Below are 25,619 nucleotides of genomic sequence, written 5' to 3'. Positions count from 1 at the left end.
CAGAATGAAGCCAGCCGCAAATGCGTATTTGATTTACAAGCTTATGGCTAAGTACTGTATCTCTTACTATTTAAAAATACCCCTGCATGTGGCATATTGTACCTGTAATTGGCAGCTGTGAGAACTGCATTTCTAGCACAGTTCTCCAAAAATATAAATAATTTGAACAGCCGTGACAGGTTGTCATTCACCAGTTCATTGTGTTTGAGGAATGGAGTGGTAAACATAATTAAAGTTTTGACAGGAAAATGACAGCGATCTCGACAACAGAATACCTGCCTGGATATGCATAATGGAAAAACAAAAACTGATAAACAAGATTAGTAAATAAGAGAAAATCTCATTCACACAGGACATCTGAATGTTAGTTTTTGTGCGTGTTTTTTGGCAACATTAGCATAATCCATGTCGTAATACGGAAACAGAACTGCTATCGCCATGACGAAGGCGACCACCAGTCACTACTCCTTATGGGAATAAAACTCTGCTAAATGAGATGGAACCAGGCTTAGTGCTCATATTATGTGATAAATAGGATTTACCAAGTCTGGATATCTGGCATGTTCTATATCTTTTTTTTTTTTTTTCTTCTTCTTGTTCTGATGACTGCAGCACTCATATTATTTCTCCCTCACCGCAGGGAGAAAGTTTTCACTGTCTCCCACAAAACCCAGGCTAATTGCATGTCAATAATTCAATGCTTAATTTTAATGACCAGGAGAGTTCATTTATTCGTTGCCGGGGCTGGCTGACGATGTGATTAGCAGGGATGAAAGATAGAGCTGAAGGGGAGAGAAAGAGGGGGGGGGGGAGAAAGGGGGAGGAGATAACGGAGGATCTCCCATTCTCTTTTCCTCCTCACCCTTCCGAGATGGCAAAAGGTCTCCCAGACTCCTGAGTCGACAGTTTGGAGTGTGTGTGCCAGGGCACAACACGGAGGAGGAGCAGGGGGGTGGAAGAGCAGGGGGGTGGAGGAACAGGGGGGTGAAGGGGTGGAGCAGGGGGGTGGAGCAGGGGGGTGGAGGAGGAGGGGGGTGGAGGAGCAGGGGGGTGGAGGGATGGAAGAGCATGGGTGTGGAGGAGCAGGAGGATGGAGGAGGAGCAGGAGGGTGGAGGAGCAGAGGGGTGGAGGAGCAGGGGGGTGGAGGAGCGGGAGGGTGGAGGGGTGGAGGAGGGATGAAAACAGGCCTGGGTGTTTTTGAGATGTTGCCTTGTTGTCTCCGGGAGTGAGGGAGCATCAAGAGGAGGAGCAGCAGAAGTCACATGCTTGCAGATTTCCACACTGCTCATCTCTCTGTAGCGTTCAGGACTGCTCATCTCTCTGTAGCGTTCAGGGATCGTTCTCTCTCATGTTGGTAGACTCCAAGTGATTGGATGTAAACACACAACATCGAGGGGTACCGAAGGTTGAGCGTTTTACCGGCCCACTCAAACGCCCATCTCTCTTCAACATCAGGCAATATCAGGAGTCAGGTGGCTGAGCGTTTAGGGAATCGGGCTCGTAATCAGAAGGTTGCCGGTTTGATTCCCGGCCTTGCAAAAATGACGTTGTGTCCTTGGGCAAGGCACTTCACCCTACTTGCCTCGGGGAGAATGTCCCTGTACTTACTGTTAGTTGCTCTGGATAAGAGCGTCTACTCAATGTAAACGTAATACCACCCTGTGTGTGTGATATCACTCTGTGTGCAAGAACTTTAATTTCTCTCTTTCTCTGCCCCCCCCCCCCCTTTTCTCTGCAATTGGTCCTAAATGAAGGCATCCTGCCTTGCCCCAACAATGGCACCTCTGCCTGCAGACGTGATAGCTGCCGAACCCAGCCTTTTGTCCTCTGATTAGATGTCCCATTCAGGACTCAGCCCGCTAATTGCATAGCCTGTAATGCCTTACTGTAAGAATTAATGAGACACAATTACTGCCCCCGTAAAAAAAAAAATATCTGGCCCGACTAATTCCAAAGTCCCCCTTTAGTAGAAAGAAGAAGCTCCTTGATAATTCTGCCAATTGCTGTTCTGAGCTTGGTTTTTGGTGCTTGGTTGGTTTAGAGTCGGGCGGGGGGGGGGGGGGGGGGGTATAAGGATAAACTAATTTGAATTTTTAGAGACTATACCTCATAATTAGAGAGAGAGAGATGAGAGTGAGCGAGAGAGAGAGGTGGCAGGATAGAGAGCAGCATTCAATAGCAAAAAGGCCTGTAGATACAAAAGGCAGAAGAAGAATGGCATTTCAGACAGTGGAGTGAGACCTGCTTGGAAAGAGACAGGGCAAAGAAAGGGGGTTGAAAGAAGAAAGAAAGGGAGAGAGGGGGAGGTGGGGGAGGGGATGCGAGGTGTGGAGAGGCAAGCGGGGTCGGTCGAATTCAAACGAACGCATTCTAGTCATACCTATTTTATGTGTTGATTAACGCATTCGGATGACAGATAGTGAATCCTAACAAGCTGCGCTAGTAACACTTTTAAAGAGGCTTTGAGATTGGACGTTGGGAGCCTCTGACACGTGTGAACCGAGTGTTTTCTGCTCCGAGCACAGTCAGTTCAGGCTAGAAGAGAACACAAGATCTTCACACACAAACGTAGCAGAATATCCAAGCTGCTACTGCTGCGTGCACACACACACACACACACACACACACACAGAAGTGACTATCAAAAAGTAATGATTCTTCTCTTCCATGTCTTTTCTGCACATAAGTTAGAAAGGTTGGAGGGGGTAAAAATCTACATTTGCATTAGCATACAAAATGCCCTCAGTCCCTACCTATCATTTATGCAGTCCCTGTTGGCGTGACTGACACCAGGAATGTGCAGAAACAGCCCATTTGAGGACTACTAGTTACACAGATTTGAATATATTTCCATGCTATGTAGGTTTGTGAAGCTGTTTGTTTATGATTCTCTGAATTGCTCATGCTTTGCCTCAAAGTGATACACTCAGTATTCATTCTGCAAACTCACAGTTATTTCAACTGTTCAGTCCATTTTTAGAATATTTTCCATTTTCAAGGTCCATTGAGAGTGGCTACAAGGGTGAAAAGACCTAGTTAGGTCAAATACAGGTTTAAATTCCCCACAGACAAAGTTTTTTTTTTTGAACTAGATTGACTCAACTAAAATGATCAATGCTGTTTTCGAGGAAAAGCACTAATCGACACTAAGCATATCGATTGCCATTGAGAAGAGAGAGAGATTTTTGGGCAAAAGAGAAAATGTAATTTAGAGAAAAAGAGTGAGACAGATAGGAAAGAGAGGGAGTTTTTCAAGTCGCCTCATGCGTTTGTAAGTTCTGAATTTGTTGCAGCTCAGCCACTCTAAAGAGGATTAGCGCCTCTGTATGGAATATTTTCAACACGGGTTAGTCATTTCAAGAATGTCTATGGAGCTTTACTGTGTTTACTCACCTGTCAATCTGTTTTCCCTCTCTCTCCTGATTGAAACAAACCCCCCTCAGCATTGGGCTAAGTCCCTCGGCTTTGACTGTGCAAACGCAAGTACATTAGCCCCCCCCCCCCTCCCTCCACCACAACTACCACACACACACACACACACACACAACACAACTATGTGTTGTCTACATGGGAGGCTGTCTCAGAGTGGCTCAACTCGGCCCCCTGTACCTGAATGGCCTTTGTTTCTCAGTGACCCCATCTAGAGTAGCTCACTGCCCCCAGCCATTCCACTCCAGATTTGCCCCTCATCAAGTTTCAAACTCTTAGAGAGAGAGAGAGAGAGAGAGAGAGAGAGAGAGAGAGAGAGAGAGAGAGAGAGAGAGAGAGAGAGAGAGAGAGAGAGAGAGAGAGAGGGAGAGAGGGAGAGAGAGAGAGAGAGAGAGGGAGGGAGGGAGGGAGGGAGGGAGGGAGGGAGGGAGGGAGGGAGGGAGGGAGGGAGGGAGGGAGGGAGGGAGGGAGGGAGGGAGGGAGGGAGGGAGGGAGGGAGGGAGAGGGAGGTCATCGGAGGGGTCAAAGGCTTAGGTGTGTGTACCGTGTTCCCTGTCAATCAACCATCAGTCACCAGAGAGGCCCTACCTGCCACCTGACTCTCCTCATGTCAACCTGTGGTGTTTCCAGTGCCAACTAGCCGCTCCAAGACTCTGCTGATCATTCAACACAGAAAGCAGGCCTTGAACTACAGGCCCAGCTTCACTTCTGACAGAGGAAAATAACTCCAATTGCCAAAGTGCTGCTTTGAATTTAGAAATTGCCTTTGAGGTTCGGAAACCGGGATTTTGATGATTCCGCAAAATTGGATTGGATCGGCGGTCTGAACAGGCTGCCAGATCCTCGCCCTCTCATCAGACTGTAGAAAATCCTGATACCTAAGATTACCATGTTGATATTGGCTGTGTTCGTACGTTTAATATATAGCATTCATCCATAAATCATGGTTTTTGGACAGGACTGCTCCGTTATGGAAAGATTTGAGAGTCAGTTCTGCCTTGTTGAGTCCTGCTCAACACCCTTAGAATCAGAATTTGTTTTTAGAATCGGAATTTGTTTTTAGAATCTGAATTCGATTTTAGAAACTGAATTTGTTTTTGAATCAGAAGCCTAACGATGCTAGCGTAGCTCTCCCGTCATCATCGTCATAGCAACCTTAATGGTGTTGTCAGGCCAAATAGTGTCTTAGGGCCAAATAGTGTCCTACCTGACGTCACAATGCCGTTCCGAAGCAAGGACGCGTCCGTCGCTATGCCGACCTTAAATTCCTGAGATAGGTACGCGTGCTAGCAGGAAACAGGTGCTATACTCATGGTTGCTATACTGGTTACTAGGTAGGAAGTTTTGTATTTAGGCTTATTTAACCCAGTTTATTCTACTCTACGATTTAACGTTTTCACTTCTTTGATAGCTAGTGCTAGCTAGCTAGTTGTTTTTGTCGAAAAAAGCATCAATTAGCATCAATTTTAACAAACCGGGAAGGCAACACGTATCCTATTCTACCTGCGCGCGTTGCTGTCTCGGGAATGCCGAACGAGTGAAAACTTTAAATCGTAGAGTAGAATAAACTAGTTTAAATAAGCCTAAATACAACACTTCCTTCCTAGTAACCAGTATAGCAACCATGACAGTTTCCTGCGAGCACGCGTAGCTATCTCAGGAATTTAAGGTCGGTATAGCGACGGACGCGTCCTTGCTTTGGAAAGGCATTGTGACGTCAGGTAGGACAGTATTTGGCCCTAGGACACTATTTGGTCTGACAGTGCCCTTAACAGATAAGGACCTCTGTCAAACCTATGTCTACGGGCAGATAGCATCTAATCTGGCTGATGCAATCAGCTGGTCTCCTTGAGAGAGTTGATAACCTCAGCTAAGAAGCATTGCATTGCGACAGACACACCCTCGTGTCACAATCGGTTTAGTAAATCGCTCCTATTACCACGACAGACACCGCCATGCCAGAATATTGCAGCAGGATGGATAACAAACCACCAGGATTTCACATTCTGATCCCATTCCTCCACTTTGTCACCGGTCTGTCCAGCAGTCTTTACCAAGTTGCTCGCAGTTTGTAGAGATTCTGTGTACATCCACTAGTTGTAGCTCATTGACCTATATGAAGATAGTTAATGCTAGATAAAGAATTATGTAGATTCTGAATGCCCCCACCACACACACACACACACACACACCGCACACACAAGTGGTGTGGGGGTGATGGGATGGGGGGGGGGGTAGAGCGATCCTTTCACTGTGACCCCCTGGCAGAGCGTTATCAAGCTATTATCTGTATGTCCCTGAAATGCTCCATCCAATCCTCAAAGAATGTGCGGCTGCTGATGTACGCAGCAAAGATACTGTTCTGTTCTGTTCAGCACATTATGTTGAACTAATCAGAATGATTGCGCGCTTCGAGAGTGTTTCTCCTTGAGACCAGGAGGATCGAGGAATCTAGAGTTGTTCGTTCCGGTAGCTCCAGAGAGTTTTCGGTGGTGTGATTTGTCGGCTTGTCGTCTCCTAGGTGACTGATAAGGGGAGCGATAAGTGAAAGTGTCCCAGAGGCGCTTGCCTGTCGATGGGTGAGGTGGGTGGGACCTGACTGGGGCAAGATTCAAAGTTCTTCACAGAACCTTGTTCAAAGGTCAACAAAAGCCCTTCCCAAGTCACAAACAGTGAAATACAGAACAGTATTTGCCCTGAAGGTATACTGTATGAGTTCATCTCAGTAGCTAGCTCATTCAAGTTTCTAACTGTCGCAGACACGAGTGCTGGTCGTTCTACAGGACAGAGTTTGCACTAGTCGGTTGACTGTACCTCAAAGCTACATTGTTAGGTTCACTGATATTTATGTGTGAAACATTGCGTCTCTGTAATGCTACTGCAAACACATCTTAGCAGTGCACAGTGAGATGTTGTGGGAGTCAGGTGGCTCAGCGGTTAGGGAATCGGGCTAGAAGGTTGCCGGTTCGATTTCCTGGCTGTGCCTAATGATGGTGTGTCCTTGGGAAAGGCACTTCACCCTACTTGCCTCTCGGGGGGAATGTCCCTGTACTTACTGTAAGTCGCTCAGGATAAGAGCGTCTGCTAAATGACCAAATGTAAATGTAAATAACAAAGCTGTCTCCAGACTCCTGACTGATAGTCAGACAGAGAGCTCTGAGGTGTGGAGTCTCAAGGACATGACTGGACCGGGCTGATAGTCAGACAGAGAGCTCTGAGGTGTGGAGTCTCAAGGACATGACTGGACCGGGGATGTAAATGACACACGCAAGGTCCCCCCTGGCCTCTCAGTTATCTGTGAGACTGAAGATAGAGAGAGGACGATTTACACAGTTTAGAGCCTCACAAAAGACCGGCAGTATGCTGCTGGGGACCGTAGAACTCCAACTTCCTTCTCAACCCTCTCACTCCTCCAATTCCCCGACACCACCCACCTGTGAGACTCCTCGGTTCGCCCCCAACCTCGGCGCAGATGTTTGCTGAAGAACTTCAAACAAGCACTCATCTCGCCCGCGTCAATTCCCCCAATCCGATCTGTCAAGCCGCTGCACTGGATGTGAAGGTTAAATTAATAAATAAGCCTGTGTTTACCCAACGTGTTTTATTACATAAATAAACATGTCTTAATACGATTGCTAATGAGCGTTATAGGGGCCTGGGGTGGTTGGCTGAAGTTATCTGTCTGCCTGTGGTGTGTGTGTGTGTGTGTGTGTGTGTGTGTGTGTGTGTGTTTGACGGTCTGACATGGTGTATGAGCCCTGCTGGTATTGAGCTGAAATCTCTGCAAGGTCGTTTGTGGTATACATCTGCTTTTTCGTTCTCCCTTAGCCGGATATTGTTACTTTCTTTCCACCTTGTCGTTTTCTCTCCATCTCTCTCCTTGTGTTCTGTCTGGCGGCCATCCTTGCCCTTGCCATCTGTTCAGCAGCACTCTCAGAGAGAGCGAGAGAGAGGGAGAGAGAGCGAGAGAGAGGGACAGAGCAAGGGAGAGAGAGCGAGTGAGACCACCGCTGTGCAGAGTGAGCCCAGATCATTAAATAAGAGTTGGCCTAGGAACTATAAAGACTCTGTGATAGCATCTCCTGGGTCTCCCTGGACACACAGCAGCCCTGGGAAGAGCAGCCTGTCAATCACTGGAGTCACCGGTTGAACTCTGACCCTTGGAGAGCCGCATGAATAGTCAATGTACAGTTATGCTGTGCTCACAGAACTACAGGTAGATCGACCTGAGCGACTCTCCAGTGATGACTGTGTCACATGTGGTACTCATCTCTACTGTGACCTTAAGACAGAGGAAACAGTGGGGTTAGGATACCAATACAGTCATAGTTTTCCTGTCTCTCTCTCTCTGTTTATCTCTGTCTCTCTCTGCCTTGCTTTTACTTTTTGTCTCTTCTTTCCTCTCTCTCTCTGTCTGTGTCCCTCTCTCGGTCTCTCTCTCTCTGTCTCTCTATCTCTCTCTGTCTGTGTCTCTCTCGCTCTCTCTCTCTTTCTCTCTCTCTGTCTGTGTCCCTCTCTCGGTCTCTCTCTCTCTGTCTCTCTCTCTCTATGTCTGTGTCTCTCTCGCTCTCTCTCTCTTTCTCTCTCTCTGTCTATGTCTCTCCCTGTCTCTCTCTCTGTGTGTCTCTCTCTCTGCACTACAAAGAGAGAGTTGTCTTATCTCCCACTCAAGCTTTCATGGCCAAACCGGGCAGGGTCAGCTGTCAAGTTGTCGTCCATACAATCTGACACCCATCTCTGCTCTAATGAGCTCAGTGGAGCAGGAAAATGAAATTACAGCCACAGCATCTCTAGGCTCATACAACTCTACCCACCCATCTACCCCCCCGTGTCATTTAGCCAGATGGCCGCTGGATTTGCAAGCCATGGGCCTCTCTGTGTGCCGGGCATGGCGGGCCTAGTCTCAGATTACAATCCGGGGTTAAAAACTCAAGCCCTCTTTATGATTCAGAGGAGGAGGGGGGGCACTCTCTCCTCTCTTTCTGAGCTCACATGCCCCTGACTGGATGAGGAGAACAAGACACATGTTGTTTTACAAGACGAGAGACATGGGGTGTCGGATGGCAGCGCCCTGCACCAGCCGGTAAGCAGAAAGCTTGCAGTAGGGCCGCGAAAGGAGAGTCCAGAGTACGACCGACAGCGACTGAGACTGTTGAGATCAGTGTCACCTTCCGACAACAATGTATTGGACAAGCCTACTGACACACACACCTCTTTACACTGTAGTGGGAGTCAGAAAGCTGAGCGGTTAGGGAATCGGGCTATTACTCAGAAGGTTGCCAGTTCGATTTCTGGCCGTGCAAAAAGAAGTTGTGTCCTTGGGCAAGGCACTTCACCCTACTTGCCTCAGGGGGGGATGTCCTGGTACTTGCTGTAAGTCGCTCTGGATAAGAGCGTCTGCTAAATGACTAAATGTAAATTTACTTTCATCCTAAGTGGTGTTTCATGGCATTCCCATTGCCTTTTTTTCTCCTCAACTAAAATGTTGTTGATGTTTCCTTCTCCCTGTGGATGAACAGTGATGATACACCTGAGAGTGCAACGCTGAGTTGGACCTCCAGTCTAGATTCCTTGAATGGATGGGCTGGGTCTGTGGCATGCTGAGGGAAGCCCACGAACGGGAAGGATTTCCTGGATTCACCGCGCCCGGAAGTGGGATGATTGGAGGGGCTGGTCATGTTTGTCAAGGTAATGGAGCCCAAGGTGAGGTAGTCCACAGAGTACACGCCTTCACCTCAGGGGTACCACTGTGGACCAGGGGGTTGAGGAGGGGAGGGGAGTGGAGCTGGTAGGAGGAGGGGAAACCTAACTACTACAGCCCCATCCCCACCCACCGTTGTACACCCACTCAGCCCACAAAAGCCCCACCTGAAACTGATTAGCAGGCCTGCCCTGAGCAAACAGCCCCATATGGAGAGTGTATGGTGGGACAGAGAGGGGGTCTACGACCGGGGCCTGGAGCCGAGAGCCTGAGCAAACATCGATAATGAAGTCTTGACGAGCAGCAGTGCTTTAGCGTCATCCTGTTTGATGCCTTGGAGGCTCCTGGAATTGTGTCCAGCAGATCGGGCCATAACTCTGAATGCTTAGCCTAAACGAGATCACGTTCCGTCGCCATTTATTTCTCACCATCTGCATCCAGCAGGATTTCTCCCTGGCAGGTTAGGTCCAGGCGAAGGGCAGTCAGAGCCACGTGATGGCTTGTTTTCTTCTCTGATAATACTCTGTGGGCTGAATGAGCGATTAACTTCCCGTTTTGAAGTGGTAGGTTAAACATATTCATGAGTCAAACGGTATTCTGGATGACGAGGTTGCATAGGTACGTTTTCACACGGTCTCTCTTACACTGAGTAACTCTGGTCTGGGTTATAAACCCAGAAGGAATCTGTTATTTTGGAGTGAATCATTACCTGTGGACAACAGTTTTACCTCTCCCTCTTTCTCTCTCTCTCAAACACACACTTTCTCCCTTCTACGTTATCATCATATAACCTCACTCCTTTTTATCATGTGTGTTTTCTCACTGAATCAGAGATGAGAAGTACCAATACTTTGTTACTGTACTTAGGTAGATTTTTCTGGTATCAGTACTTTTTTTCGGACAACCTATTACTAAAACACTAAAACAAGTAGTAGTAATGATGACTTTTTACTTAAGTAAAGTCAGAGGCCATACTTGTTTACTTTAACTTGAGTGAAAAGTGTAGTAGACTGGTGAACAAAGTTGATATTTTATTCCAATATACGTACTCGCTAGGAAAGCTGTGTCACCGGACCTGGGGCTGGCCCATGTCCAAACAATAGTACTAAACCTCTAGTCCACCTCTCACTCGCCTTAGAATGCCATTATTTTTCTAAATAGCTGTAGGCAGTGAGAGAGGTAGGTTTCTGATATAACTACACGTGAATATCAACACTAAATTCAGATCGTCACTGGGGTATAATGTGTCTTTGTCAGTGTTGTGTGTGCTAATGCAATCGTTTCTTATGTCGTGTTGATACGTAAAAGATAAATGGGTGTAAAACTTTACCCAAGTTGATATAGGCAACCATATCACTGTTTCATTTAAACTCGGTAAATCGGTAAAACTTTAAAACGGTAATCCCACTCTTTCACAAAGGCATGTAGGCCTACTTAATCATATCACAATAATAACTATTACTATTAAACTATTCTTTATTTTCAGTGCGAAGAGGATGCTCACAAGTTTGTCTGAAAAACGCAAACCACAATATGGTGAATATTATTGCGAGTTCTCTGTTACCCTATTACAAACAGGAGAGCGTGTTCTTGGTGTTGCGTGCAATTAAGCCCCCCGCGTGGACCCCCATATAAGCGCTAAACGAAACATTAGCACCTCAATTACTAAATAAAAAAACACCTTTGTACGAACAGACAACCCCCTGGGCAGTCTATCAGGCGCAAATTAACCGATTGGTATTGTTACGGATTTCCATCTAACCCTTTGAATAGAAGTCTACCGGTTCTTCACAACTCAAATCAAATGTTGCCATTAGGTCTACACAAAACCACACAAGAAGATGCATACAAATGGATAGTACAATTTGATATATAGCTCATTTAACTGTGGCGATCGTCATTAAATAAAGCTTATTCTGAGAATACATAAATGAATGTTGAATTAAATGATTTTTTTGGGCGATGGAGGCCACGGAACAACTGAAGAACCAGCCACCACATATAACACCTCAAAACAGTTTGATTGACTTATCCCAAAGTACCGCCCCTGCTGTCCTGTGATTGGACAGCCAGGCATGGTGGGAGTGTCTCCGCCAGCTTTCGTATAAGTACTCTACGCAGCATCATCGGTATCATGATTTGTATGGGAAACAGAGCGGACAACGCATCCGACGAATGTAGCCACTGTGTTCAGGAGACACAGAAGGCTCACATCAGAAACACGTATAGGCTTCACGTTATCGCATACGGCTCGCTAACCAGTTGGAAGGCAAGAAGCTGCACACGGATATAAATAAGAGAAGAGACCTATTTGCAGGGGAGAAAGCCGGTGAACACGGATTGTCTCGCCTATCCTCAGCCATCTTGCCTGCTCGCCTGAAGGCTATCCCCCCCGCTCCCCCCGCGCCTCCACTGAAAGTAAACACGGCTTGCAAATTGCTTGCAACTCCGTGCCAGGCAAGTAAAAGGAGATGGGTCGGTTCTATGATATCTAACTGGACTGTGCTCTCACAAGAGAAACAAGCCACTGAGGACTTCTACACCGCTGTTTAATCAACGGGGGAGACCAAGCGCCAGAGGATGGAGTACTACCTGTTGGGGGTATACCTGCTGCTTTCACTCGCTATTCTTCCCAGATCCAGTGGAACCACGGCGAAGGAGATCACCTGCCAGGAGATCGCCGTGCCACTGTGTAAGGGAATCGGCTACAACTACACCTACATGCCCAATCAATTCAACCACGACACGCAGGACGAAGCGGGCTTGGAGGTGCACCAGTTCTGGCCTCTGGTTGAAATACAATGTTCCCCAGACTTGAAGTTCTTTCTGTGCAGCATGTATACTCCTATCTGCCTTGAGGACTATAAGAAGCCCTTGCCACCGTGCCGGAGTGTCTGTGAGAGAGCTCGTGCGGGCTGCGCTCCTCTCATGAGGCAGTATGGTTTTCCGTGGCCGGACAGAATGAAATGTGACTTGCTGCCTGTTCAAGGCAACCCCGACACGTTGTGTATGGACTACAATAGGACCGATTCGACCACAGTTTCCCCGGTCCTATCTAAACCAACAAACTATCCCGGCAAAGCATATAATCCACAAAGAAACAAGGACAGATCCAACCGACCCCCTGTTCCCGGTAAATACAAACCACCGGCGGCTCCTTGCGAACCAGCGTGTAAGTGTCTTACACCCATGGTGCCGGTAAACACAGACCGACACCACCTCTATAACCGGGTCAAGACCGGTCAAATTACAAACTGTGCAATGCCTTGCCACAACCCGTATTTTACACAAGACGAGAGGACGTTTACTGCGTTCTGGATAGGACTTTGGTCTGTGTTATGTTTTGTGTCAACCTTCGCAACAGTTGCTACTTTTTTAATAGACATGGAGCGGTTTAAGTATCCAGAGAGACCTATAATTTTTCTTTCCGCCTGTTACATGTTTGTTTCTGTTGGTTATATAGTGAGACTAATCGCTGGGCACGAGAAGGTGGCTTGTAACCGGGAGTATGACGTGGAGCACATACACTACGAGACCACGGGCCCCGCGCTCTGTACTGTAGTGTTCCTGCTTATTTATTTTTTCGGCATGGCCAGTTCCATTTGGTGGGTCATTCTGTCTCTGACCTGGTTTTTGGCCGCGGGGATGAAGTGGGGAAATGAGGCCATTGCTAGTTACTCCCAGTATTTTCACCTGGCGGCCTGGCTCATACCCAGCATGAAATCTATCGCTGTTTTGGCCCTCAGTTCTGTGGACGGTGACTCTGTGGCCGGAATCTGCTACGTAGGCAATCAAAACTTGGACAATCTGAGAGGATTCGTTTTGGCTCCGCTCGTGATTTATTTATTTATCGGCACCATGTTCCTCCTGGCGGGATTCGTGTCCCTGTTCAGAATCCGTAGCGTCATCAAACAAGGTGGCACTAAAACAGACAAGCTGGAGAAGCTGATGATAAGGATTGGTATATTTACAGTGTTATACACTGTGCCTGCCACTATCATAGTAGCTTGTTACTTCTATGAGCAACACAACAGACAAAGTTGGGAAATAACCCACAATTGCTCCTGCTTGTCGGAGCAGGACTTAAAGAAACCGGACTATGCTGTTTTTATGTTAAAGTACTTTATGTGCCTTTTGGTGGGCATCACGTCCGGCGTGTGGATTTGGTCGGGGAAAACACTAGAATCATGGAGGACTTTCTGCACGCGCTGTTGTTGGGGCAGCAAAGGCACCAGTGGTTCAATGTATAGTGACGTGAGTACCGGACTAACGTGGAGATCCGGCACTGCCAGCTCGGTATCTTGCCCCAAGCAGATGCCATTGTCCCAGGTCTGAAAGGGACTTATGGACGGCTAATTGTTCTGGAGATAACCCAGCATCTTCCATCCATTAGCATAGTAACGAGCTGTTGATGGCTGCCCTATGAGGGACTTGTTAAATAACTGGTTCTGACAATGTATCTGTCATTAACTCCGGTTAATTCCACTTCATTTATATGTATTAACAGTGCAGACGGTCAGACTGGTGCTTTTGCGTATAATGGGCATTACTTGTTCTGTCTTTTACGTGGGGAAATGTTTCAGCCTGAATTTCTTTGGGTTCACCATTTACGTAGTGCCAAGTGGATAGAATTGTATAAATCAATCAGTGTCAAAGATGGTTTAAATTAAGCCTTAATAATGCCCAAATATTGTGCGGGTCTTTTTTTATTGCTGAAAAATGTATTTATGTAATGATTGTGTACAAACTTGTAAATTGTGTACAAAAGAACATTTATAAGCTATGTAAATTTGTATAAAGTGTAGATGTCACTTTGTTAAAAGCAAACATGACTTTTATTTTGACAATAAAACATTTGATAAATGTCACGTTCTGTGTAACCTAGTATTTTGAATGTCCTGCCAGTCTCAGTGTTGCATTGTGGACACCAAGGGCGGCGGGAGCCTGCTTTTGACAGACTCTGTCAAAGGGAACTCTCAACCATCAAACAAGTGTAATTAGAGCCAGGGGTTGAGTTGGAACATCTCTGTAATTGTTAAACTCCTCTTCACGTGCTTGCCTAGGCTCGCTTCTTTATTTAGTAAAAGAGGAGCGAATGAATAGTCTAAATGTAGGGAACGGGCCCTTTTCATCTGCTGAAACTTTGATCTTTTCTTCAACGGCAAAGAATAAAGGTGACGTGTAGTTAGAAGTGTCTGTCAGATGTGCCAAGTTTTTCCTAAATGTCCAATTTGCGCCGTTGTGCTCTGATGGACGTTGAATTAGAGAGGGGTTTGGACTCTGGACTTTGGGTTTGTCAGAGGAAAGGAGAAAGCAGTTAGGCCTCAGCCACTGTTAGTATTTCATAGAGCTGAATTGAAACATCTCCCCCTCAAACGACGCTTATATTAGAGGAGACAAGACTCAGACATGAATGATATTGAAATGGCAATGGAAGCTCCACAGGTGGTCTGATCCACATGATCTCACATCTTAAAACCCCCTCTGGGTGAGATGGCTTTGCTACTAATGTATCACCATGTCCAATTAACCCAATGCAGTTAGCATTAGATGATACAATGTAGAACTGTCTTTAATCTTTACGTCAACTGTGATTTTCCCTTGTAGAAGGTAATATCTTACAATGTGTAGCTGCTCTGGCAAATGGAAAGTCAGCTGTCTTTAAGTGTGTATTCAGTACACATGCCCAAACAGTGTTTTTTTTTTTTTTTTAGATAAATTGAGACAACATTCAGGTGTTCACTTGTTTCTGAAGGTATAATCACATATCGGTATCTTTGCTTGTAAATTGACACATGAACATCAATCCAACCGTTTGTTGCTAAAATTCAAAGTATCTGAGCAATCTTGAAGTAGACCTGGATTATTTCGTTTGAGTAAATGGATCGAGTTTACGGTTCAAAACGAATCCACAAAAACTGGATTTATGTGAGGGGACAAGTAATGGAATTACCCGTCACGTACTGGAGAAACACTGATTCATACTACCATCTTGTGGCGAACGTTAGACTGTGCCTCTGTCTTTGCGATGACACTGTCCAGGCGCGGAGCTAGCATAGTTTGGCGGATTGACACAGCAATGAGAGACGTCTTCTTTTCTGCTGGTGGCCGTGATTCTTATTCGGGAATTGTATTTGGTTAATTTAAACAGTGCCAGGGAGTGTCCTTTGGATAGTGTTCACATGGATCAGAAGATTTATCCAAAGGATGTTCACTAACGTCAGCCATATGGTTTCTCATCTGTGGTTTTATGGATGGTTTTAATTCAATGTTTGCTAAATTCCTCTATCCCTCGACATGTTCTTTGAGTAGTTTATCTGGTGTGTCAGCCTTCAAACATCTACACACATCAGACATCCTTGTTGTCACAACCTGTTTGTCCTATATCCTCAACTATTGGAACTATACAGACCGTAATGTACAAATGTATTGGCCTTTTGTGCTATGGCGACAAGTGACAACCTCCAAAATAATTAGGCCTAAGTATCCTGATTCAGCTCAGGCATCTATACTGATAAACAATGTGATGAATTACGTTATGATTGCAGTAAACAAATGAACCGATTTAGTGCATCGCCATATCCAATCATGCACTCAACAATTCTAACGCGTCTACACTCTCAACTGTCCAAACAAAGAATGCGCGCGGATGACCGCTGAAATGACCGATTAAGCCGTTACTGGAGCGAACCCACGTCCAACACCCAGGGAATGAGAACTATAAAATGAAGCGCGTGTGTGATGTCCTCAGGCCTGCCCAACGTGCCGAGAAACGACCCCCGACGCAGCGCGGTGATTGACTCGTCTTCTATCCTAATCAGCGGCCTCCAGCTCGGCTGGTCTTGTGTTCTCTCATGTCGGGAGAAGCTTTCTGACATAGCTGGTCATCAAATATTAATCTAGCCGTTTGATGAGAGGCAGACATGGGAACTGAGCGGGGTGATAGCCGGGTCATTGTTATTAATGCTATTGATCGCTGGCTGGTTGGCATTCCCGGTCTGGAAGAATTTAATCTGCTGGAGCATGATGGGAGATAGGGTGGAGGACAGAGTATATATCTGCATTACTACAAAGACAGAGAAGGGAGGACCGCAGGGCCGGAGCAGCCACTTCACAGTGAACTCAGATCATATGGTCCCTAGAAATCCTAACGGACCTGGTCGATAAGCCATCAATCCCTTTGTAACTTCTTGACTGCTATGGACTCGCAGCATTTTATATTAATTGCGCTTTAAGATCAAACAGAGTGTAAAGGACGATGTAGTGTAGATGTAAATATTTTAGAAGTAGATGATTGACTCTACGGAAGCACACAACCAGTTACATCTTCACCGTCCCTGGAGTCCACATCTATGTAGATTGAGCTCTGTGTAACCTTTCAACTCTGTGACCCTCTCCTCATGAACGATAAGGTTTGGGGCCCTGGTTTCTGTTCTCATTCCCTGAAGGCCCGTTGGAGACACAGATGTTGGAGGAGTATGGGGTTCTTAGACATCCCTGTCAGACGTTTATTTGATCATACACATGGGATAGAAACTGCAAAAGGGCTGCAAAGTATAATTTATTTAGTATCAGGAAGGGAACTGTTTTATATAATGGGAAATGCCTTCCTACTGGAACTTTCTCACCTCCTCCAACATATTTATGTTGATGTGCTTCTTTTTTTTTTTTACATCATTATACAGCAAGCAACAGGCACTTTCATGGGTTCCAAAAATCATGGATCAGATTTTTAGCAAATAAGGACCTAAGCTCTGTAAGCCAGCTGTTGGTCTCTGAATAAAAAGGAACAAAGCCAGTGTTGGAGGAATAGTTATTTGTGACATGAATGTTAGCATGACTACCAGAAAGTCTTCTTTCTGGATTATTAGACCATCGATGAATCCAGAGTTCACTCAAACACACACACACAAACACACATCAGAACATTGTGTTCTCTCTGCCCTCCATGACTTAGAGACACTCATGGAACAAGTTTGTCTGATATCTGAGGGGCTGAATGCTTTTCCAGACTCTAGAAGGACTGTTTCAACTGTGACCTTCACCGAGAGTAAATACAACCTGAGTCCAACAAGAGTATTTTTTTCAACCTTTCTAAAGTTCTATATCCACCCAAAAATCCAACCTTTGGTTTCGTTATTTTTTCACCCTTTCAAAACTTTTCTTGTAAACCTTTAAAAAAAAGATCTGAACTTTTTTCCAAAAATATTTTAACTTGTTTTCCCACACACACAACACAGCACAAAAGTTTCTCTTTTTTGAAAAACCTTTTTTCAACCCATCTAAACTTTTTTTTTCTCCACAAATATGTTTTCACACACAGTGAAATGAGAGGTGAGGGGAGGAGAGATATCATGCCACCAAATAAAAGTAACGAGTCTGGCTTGAAAATATAAAAAGTAAAAAGTACAGATATTTGGTTAAAAAAGTAAAAAGTAAAAAGTTGTCAGAAAAATGTATAGTAAAGTAAAGTACTGACACCAGAAAAATCGACTTAAGTACACTAACAAAGTATCTCTGGAAAACAAATAACCTACATGAAATAAAAAAAATTGGCAATCCCAAAAAATTCAAAACCCATAATTTTTAAAAGTAATAATAAAGCATTTTAATAATTGCGTGAAATGTAATCTATATAAAAGCTGACTGACATTCAGTACCAACTTTACATTCCAGTTTGTACCACTGGAGGGCAGTGTGTTATATTTAGAAAATCTCAAACGCTCCATCAGTTGACCAAATCAATGCATTTCATTGACACGGGGGGATATAATATACACTAATATAGGCTACACAGATACTTTCTACTTTGGTTAATACTTTTAACACTCTAGTAGCCATGGTCAAATCATCTTCTTATTTAAAATCATCCAAACACAAAATACTCTCAAAGTCATAGTAATGTAAATAAGACATATAGAACACTGCCATATCCGTGAAACAAAGGTAGTCTATCCGCGACCTTTGTTATCCGTGTCTTAAAAGGTGCAGTCACATATAGTGTTTCTACCAGTTCAGTCCACAACAGTTCCGTTCTCCCCCATCCTAGAACAACAGCGACCAGGGGGAGAGAGACAGAGGCTCAGAACGGTCACTCACATTACAACAAATCAGACTCTGCTTTTGTTGTCGTCTTCAAAGAGCCCTTAAGAGGATCGAGAACAGAGAACGGCTAAACAGACAGAAGAGCGATCCCCTTACACGCGGTCTTCCCCCTGGCAACGTCAAACTCGACCACAGTCTGTGAGACTCAGATTCATCTTGGACTCTGCTACGTAACATAAACCTCCATCGCTGCTTTTAGTCATGACACCACAACACTCAAGATACAGGAGACACTGAATGGGATGCCAGTAACCTAGGAACAAAGCGCACTCGGGATCTGCTCAATCGACAGTTCACTGGATGAAATAGCACGTCAGATGTCTCCTATATCAGGGGCAATAAGTCTGTCTGGCAATGAAAGGACATTAATACAGGGGTTCTACGGAAATGTTAGTCACGCCCAAGGCTACTTCATCAAATGGATGCATTTCTTAATGAAAACCTTAGTGTGGTGCCATGACATATTTTATAGCGTGTCAAATACATCGAATGCTTTTCACCACTTTTGACACGAGACAGATCCAGTCAGAGTGCCAGACGCGGGCTACTCGTGGGCTACTATTTTCCAAGCCGACAGTGAGTGACATCCCGCAACCTGAAGGGCAGACCGACTGGGCTGTAAGATACCAGTGTCTTGTTTCACTGGAGCACAGCCCTCTATTTTCAGTGTCCAGTGTGTCTCTGAAGCCCAAACTCCAAAGCCTTTGGAGTCCCTGAAATAGAGTGACAAGCCATCACCATAAATACAGAGCCCTAGCGGGGGCTGTAATTGCTTTGTGAGCCCCCAGGTTTGGAAAGCTGCTGTGTCCTTCACTTCTGAAGGAAAGTCTTCATTCCTCCTTGACATGGTGCTGTGGAGGAACACCTTACTGGGAACTGGCTGGCTGGCTGGCTGTCTGGCTGTCTACCTGGTTGGCTGGCTGGCTGGCTGGCTGGTTGGCTGGCACGCTTCTGGGAGTCTGTCCAAGCCTTTGTGTAACTTTATCTCTTTAATTCTATGCTTCAACTTAGTCTTACCCTGCAACCACAATTTATTATTGACACATGTCCGCTAATGACTTTTTACTCCACTCATTACAACCAAATATTGACACTTCCGCTCTGACCCCTGTGCCCGGGATCAGAGTTCAGGAGTAGTGTCAATGCTCCAGGCAGGTGACCAGAGAGAGCAGGACAGGTCAAGGTATGTCTCTGTTCACTGACAGCATTAGCTAACCCTGAATCACTAACAACAGCAACAGGTGGTTACACAGTTATAGATTCACCCAAGGTTGGGCTTGACTCAAGGACGCTGTTGTGTGTCCTATACTTTAGTGCTCTTCTGTTGAGAAACCAAAGACATTCAGTCTCTTTCGTGATGTTCACTGCACGTTGTTTTGAGAGTGTAGTTGGCGGAAGTGAACAAAGTGCAGAATTTGAACTCTTTGGTTTGTTGCTTTCGCGTCAGAATGAACTGGGAGGGGTGATACTGGGGAGGCAACCCATGTTTGTAGCCCATGTATGATCTTCTCACAACCCTGCGGAGTGCGGTCTCCCTAGTCTCACGTGACATTCCTCAGTCCTCCTCGGGAAACGAAACCAGCTTGGCGCTCCAGCTCTCAGAGTCACACCCACTCAGACCTCTTATCCTGCCCCTCCTCGCTCGCCCCCAGCTCCCCCCCGCTCATCAGCTCCACCAGCGCGTACTGACCCATCCTCCGGGTGCGCACTGCCGTGGACGCGTCCAGGGGTCCTGGCCCCGGGGGTGGAGCTAGGTCTCGTCTGGGCGGCGGAGGCGGCTTGAGGCGGCCGCGTTTACTGACCCGTATGAGGAGTGGCGATCCCGTGGGCGGGGGAGGACAGAGCGCCACCTCGCTCCCCCCTGCCTCGGGCCCGTCCTCAAGGGGAGGGGGGAAGTCACTGGTGCCTAGGGGGGTGGAACTTGCCGGTCCAGGGGACAGAGTGCCATGAGGGGGTAAAGGGAGATCCAAACGGGCTCCCACTGAAACCCCACCGACCGTGCTGGAACACTTACTGGCCGGTCTTTTCCGGAAGCTTCCGCCAGGCTCTCCCTGATCCTGGGCTAAAGGGAGGGTGGCGTCCACCCCCGTGCCCCCTGCTGGCGTCAGGAAGTAGTGCTCCTCCTCGTACAGATTCTCCACCAGCATCTTCCTCCGGCACCTCTGCCTGAGGGAGCGTTTGATGGCGCAGAACAGGTCGACCATGTTGAGAAGCAGCGACAGAGCCGCCGTCCCCAGCATGAAGTTGAGCATAACCGTCTTCTCGGTGGGCCGGGAGATGTAGCAGTCCACCTGCGTGGTGCAGGGGTTCTGCTGGCACAGGAACCTGCGGGGGATGTAGAACCCAAACAGGTAGTAGTGGGCCGCCCCGAAGCCAGCCTCCAGCAAGATCCTGAAGAGAAGCTGGAGGATGTAGACTCCGTTAAAGCGCTGGTCCGCCTTCAGAGGAACCGCGTTCCTCAAGATTTTCTTCCTGAAGGACTCCTGGCGGATCTTGTACAGAGGTCCAGAGCCGGGTGGGTCCGAGGTGTCGAGGTCGAGGCCTGACGAAACCTTATGCACCACGTAGATGACGAAGGTGACGTAGGGGAGGCAGAGAGCGGTCAACTGGACCAGCCAGAAGCGGAAGAGCGAGACGGGAGCAAAGAGGTCGTAACACACGTTGGCACAGCCGGGCTGGATGGTGTTGCACACAAAGCGATCCTGCTCGTCCTGGTAGAGAGGGTAGCCGGCCAGCAGCAGGACCCCAACCCTCAGCAGCACCATCAGGATCAGCCATACCTTCCCTGGGGGACACAGACACAGCTCCAATACAAGCACACTGCAGTGGAGACATTCTGATGTTCTTGGTTTTGTATCTCTCCTAGCCGTGTCTGAACCTGGGATTATCTTCAAGTTCAAAAGGTTTTTGATTATCGTATCCTATGCTTGAAATACATCTTGAGATCTGCCTTTTCCCCGTCGGCCATTAAGTAGTTCAGTCATTAAGATGAAAGCTGGTGCAGACAGATAGGCAGTTAGTTTTACTACAGAGGATGAGTCATCAGATTCTCAACTGTGTTAAAACAAGAATATACACTCTGATGTCAGTCACTTAGGGTGAACCAGCCGGAACACACCGTTCTAACTTTGTTCTCTGATCATCCACGTGTCATACAGTCAATCATGAAAACACTTAACAATGTCAGCAGAACAGCACTAACTAAGCGTATGAAAAACATGAAATACAATTTGCTGGCAAAAAAATGAAATTTAATTTGTACACTGAGTGTGACTAGAACAGTTTTTGGCAGTTGGTCAGTTTTGAAAAAGACACCTTCCTTGGATATTAATAAGTACTGTTCACATCTACAAAGCCTGCCATACTCACCAACCAGGGTAATGTTGTGGCTGACAGAAATGAAGAGGATCTCAGAAGTGCTCATCCTCCCCATGTCGTCTGCCGAGCGCAGCTCTTTCAGTCCAGCCTGTCTTCCTGCAGGCCCAAACCTCGGACCAGGAACCTGGTCTCCTGTCCTCCGTATCGCACACAGGATCACCAGGAACACTGTCTCCTGTCCTCCGTATCACACACAGGATCACCAGGAACTCTCCCCAGCCCAGAGAGTCCACAGGAGGCTCCGTGTGCAGTCTGCTCCAGGCAGCTTTGACTCCTCCAGCCACTGTAGCCAGCCACCTCAGACAGACCTCAATCTCCACCAGGTGAAAGCCCCGGTAGTCCTGCTAGTGGAAGTGGAATCTCCCAGGGGCTGCTCTGGGGTAATCCTACCCAGAGCCGAGGGCGTTTCCTTGGGCTTTGCGCAGCGGTGGCCCCCTTCCAGAGCTCCAGCACCTCAGACTTGCCTCTGTCTCTGCCCCCGTCCTGGCGACAACTGTTCTCAGACAACAGAAGATGGGAGTTGTGAGCCCCATTGTGGGGCTATTCTTACCACTGGCCAAGGCACGTTGCTATCCTGCCAGCATTGCCGAGATATTTCAGGGTTGTTTGTCCTTGCAGGAGAATAACAAGCCGGTGGATTACTCTCCTCTAAATTGCTGTATTAAGTTCTGAGGCACAATGGAAGGCATGTAAGAGCCAGACCCAAGCTAAGGCAAATACCTGCTTCTGAGGGTCAGAGTGTCATCATCTTATCATGTGTAAGATCGTGGACTTGGCACTGGTTGATGATTTTAGATAGATGTGTATAAATGGCATTAGTTGAAGATGTCTGACACTGAATACACAATAATTGACAGTGAGCCAATTTCACAATAATTGATAGATGTCCTTTGTACATGTCTGCATCTCTGTATTTTTTAAACCAGAGTAATAATTGACCAGCCTTACTTTCCGCATGGTGATCATCCATATGAAGAATAATTTATGGGGTTGACTTTGAGTATTGTTTTTTTTTTTTTTTCATTCATTCATACTTTTATTTCCCATCGTGTGGTCGTGTCCCGGACAGAGACGTTGCAAAGCCTGGACGTGGCCCCCTTTGCGTGCGTCGTCCCTCCAGGAGAGCAGGGCATCTAAACGGGACACACGGCAGGGAAAGACATGGCTTGTCCTCTAATCACTGGAGCTTTACGTTGATTCTGAGCTAAAATGCCATGTGACGGTGTGGACATGCCTCCCATATGGAGTTGGTGGGGTGAGTTATGTTTGAAGATTTTACCATGTGTATAGCGCTTTCACTGTCAGATCCGTGTTAAGTACGATGACTACGGAGGATTTGCAGTGAGGTTTGCGATGCCTCAGGGAACATGTCAATATTGAAGTGCGAATGTTTGCCTGTGTTATATGGTATTGGGTGTGTGTTGGGATGGTATTGGGTGTGTGTTGGGATGGTATTGGGTGTGTGTTGGGATGGTATTGGGTGTGTGTTGGGATGGTATTGGGTGTGTGTTGGGATGGTATTGGGTGTGTGTTGGGATGGTATTGGGTGTGTGTTGGGATGGTATTGGGTGTGTGTTGGGATGGTATTGGGTGTGTGTTGGGATGGTATTGGGTGTGTGTTGGGATGGTATTGGGTGTGTGTTGGGATGGTATTGGGTGTGTGTTGGGATGGTATTGGGTGTGTGTTGGGATGGTGATGGTTACTAGTAATCCTTCAGTTTTGTTCTAAAATGTCAGTGCAGAAAATATATTGACTTGTGTCATTTAAGTTATTAAATGTTATTTAAAATGCTACTTATTACACTATTTGAAAAGCAAATGTGGGTGTTTAGACACGCCCCTTAACTGTGTTGTTGTGTAGGCTAAACAGTAATTCGCACTAGTCTAACAATACTCTCTTCCGAGCCCAAGTCATTTCACAATCCTAGAGGCTGCAAAAACAATCAAGGCATTGTCATCAAATACAACTTCAAGTCTGTATCTTAGAGTGCAAATGTTTAAGTGCACAATTCCACTCTCGTCACATGTACCCAGCAGTGATTTCCTTATCAATTTGACACCAAGATACACGGAAATAGTGAGTTTACACTCCCCTACAGATAAACATGAAAAACATTCTAGCGTGTTTGGCGACCGTGTTACTGATGCAGTCTTGCTAACTGGATATGTGTCGCTCTTTCTTTTCCTATCTAACCCAATTTCAAAAGGCATGAGGCAGTGATTAACCACTGAGTCTGACACTGACAGAGCCTAGTAGAAGTGTGGCTGTAGTAAGGACCGGAAGGTGATAATCCCCCCCACCTCTAACCGAGCGTTTCATCACAGACACATTTAGAAGTGTTAAGCAGACCGTACCATTACTAAGTTTGAGGGAAAGGGGGGGGGGGGGGGGGGGGGGTGGCTATAGTATGAAGGTCATTCACTCTCCGGGAGATATTTAATAAGACATTAAACAACATTTTAAACTAAACGGATACAGCAAATGATACTGATATTCAATTGAGGGAGATTGATTTAATAATTAACTGTATTGAGAATGCTTTTATTGCAAGGTTTAAAAGTTTATTTATTGTGCAGGTTTTCTAAACATTGCTTCAGAGGAATGGAGAGCGTCAGTTGAAATCATAGTTCAAAAACAAAAAGACATAAAGGAGAGTCTGTAAGCTGTTCTCCAGCCCTGCAGGGCTGCAGAACCGCAGGGATGCAGGTTCACTTCACAGAACAGAAGTTACAGTTCGACTACTGGACGGGATGGGCAGAGGGACAGAGGGATCTGCTTTTGGCAAACTGAGAAGGATAAACTTAACAGACCTACCGGGAAGTAGAATCAAACAGCAACATTAGAGTCTTACAAATCATATAAAACATTTAAAAAGAAAAGGAAAAAAAAGAAATTATGAAAAGAAAAGTTCACAACTACAGCAGTCACAAGAATTGAATGAGTAAAATCCTAAAATTCTGATAGAGAAATCTGTGAGAGAGACGGACAGAAAATATAAGCGTAAACCCTATGCAGAGGTAGAGTTCAGTGCACAAGACTATCATACCATGGGCAGCCTAACATATTCCACAGTCTAGCCGTGCTTCTATGGACGTGCTAAATTCATTTCAGGAAAGCTATCATCGGACTGCACTGTGTGCACACACACACAGACAGACACACACACACACACACACACACACAATAAATAGGCTATACAATATTTGAACATCTTTGACTCACAACCAACGCCTCAGGTGACTGTTAAGTTTTTCTTTCCCCTAGAAGACTTGCTGTCTTTCACAGCACTATGTATTCCAACTCTTGGTCTTTCCATTTGGTTTATCCTGTGCAAAAGACTATTCAGTGGTACGATAACACTGGCAAAGAATAGTCCTTCGTAACCACTTTGGCATTTCATTCCATCCCTTCTTACAGTATCTTTGTTTAATGAAAGTCCTGTGTGTGAATTGCTGTTCTTATAGACTTAGAAAATGTCATACAATCACATGGAAAACACCATATCAATGTGAAGCGTAAGAGGTAAAAGGCCATATCTGTCTAAATGGAATGTTAAGGTGTGAAATGAAATTGGTCTCACATTGAAGAATACCACACAATATTAATCTGTATCAAATATTTTGAAAATGTAAATTTCCTGTGGTTTGATAGTCCTTGGTCCACCACTATCCTCAATCTGTCAACAGTCGGATCAGATAGAAATACTTAAACAAACTGCTCATTGTTTGAAAGTTACAGTGTGATATTGCTCGGCACACTGGAATGTCGTATACACAGTACAAAACTGTCATTTTGCAAAATAGTCAACAAACTGTATTCTTACTGCTTTTGTGAGAAGTGTCCATGTTTAAAAACGTCCTGGAGAGTTATAGAACACAGCAGGACATAACCAGAGAAAAACATGCAGAGAGACTTTGTTTCGGAAAGTCAACGTGCCTTTTCTTTGTGACTGAGAAGAAAACGACAAGGAAATATTCAAGGTGTGAACAATAAACAGTCCCCTT

The 25,619-nt window shown here is 46.0% G+C and overlaps 2 protein-coding genes across 2 annotated transcripts; one reads left to right on the top strand and one right to left on the bottom strand.

Moving 5' to 3' along the window:
* Window positions 1-11,282: 11,282 nt before the first annotated feature.
* fzd8a (frizzled class receptor 8a) lies at window positions 11,283-14,322 on the top strand. Its single transcript, XM_084703392.1, has one exon. The coding sequence runs from the start codon at window positions 11,712-11,714 to the stop codon at window positions 13,464-13,466; it is 1,755 nt and encodes a 584-aa protein (XP_084559518.1). The 5' UTR covers window positions 11,283-11,711; the 3' UTR covers window positions 13,467-14,322.
* Window positions 14,323-16,563: 2,241 nt separating this feature from the next.
* gjd4 (gap junction protein delta 4) lies at window positions 16,564-22,004 on the bottom strand. Its single transcript, XM_084702442.1, has 2 exons — window positions 21,606-22,004; window positions 16,564-21,021 (listed from the first exon to the last, which is right to left on the bottom strand). Exons 1-2 carry the CDS (start codon window positions 21,667-21,669, stop codon window positions 19,841-19,843), a joined length of 1,245 nt encoding a protein of 414 aa, XP_084558568.1. The 5' UTR covers window positions 21,670-22,004; the 3' UTR covers window positions 16,564-19,840.
* Between the last annotated feature and the right edge of the window lie 3,615 nt (window positions 22,005-25,619).

Source organism: Hypomesus nipponensis, chromosome 8 (genome assembly GCF_054491055.1).
Source record: "Hypomesus nipponensis isolate SF chromosome 8, ASM5449105v1, whole genome shotgun sequence".
Classification (NCBI taxonomy): domain Eukaryota; kingdom Metazoa; phylum Chordata; class Actinopteri; order Osmeriformes; family Osmeridae; genus Hypomesus; species Hypomesus nipponensis.
This window is presented reverse-complemented; position numbering and strand designations above follow the sequence as displayed.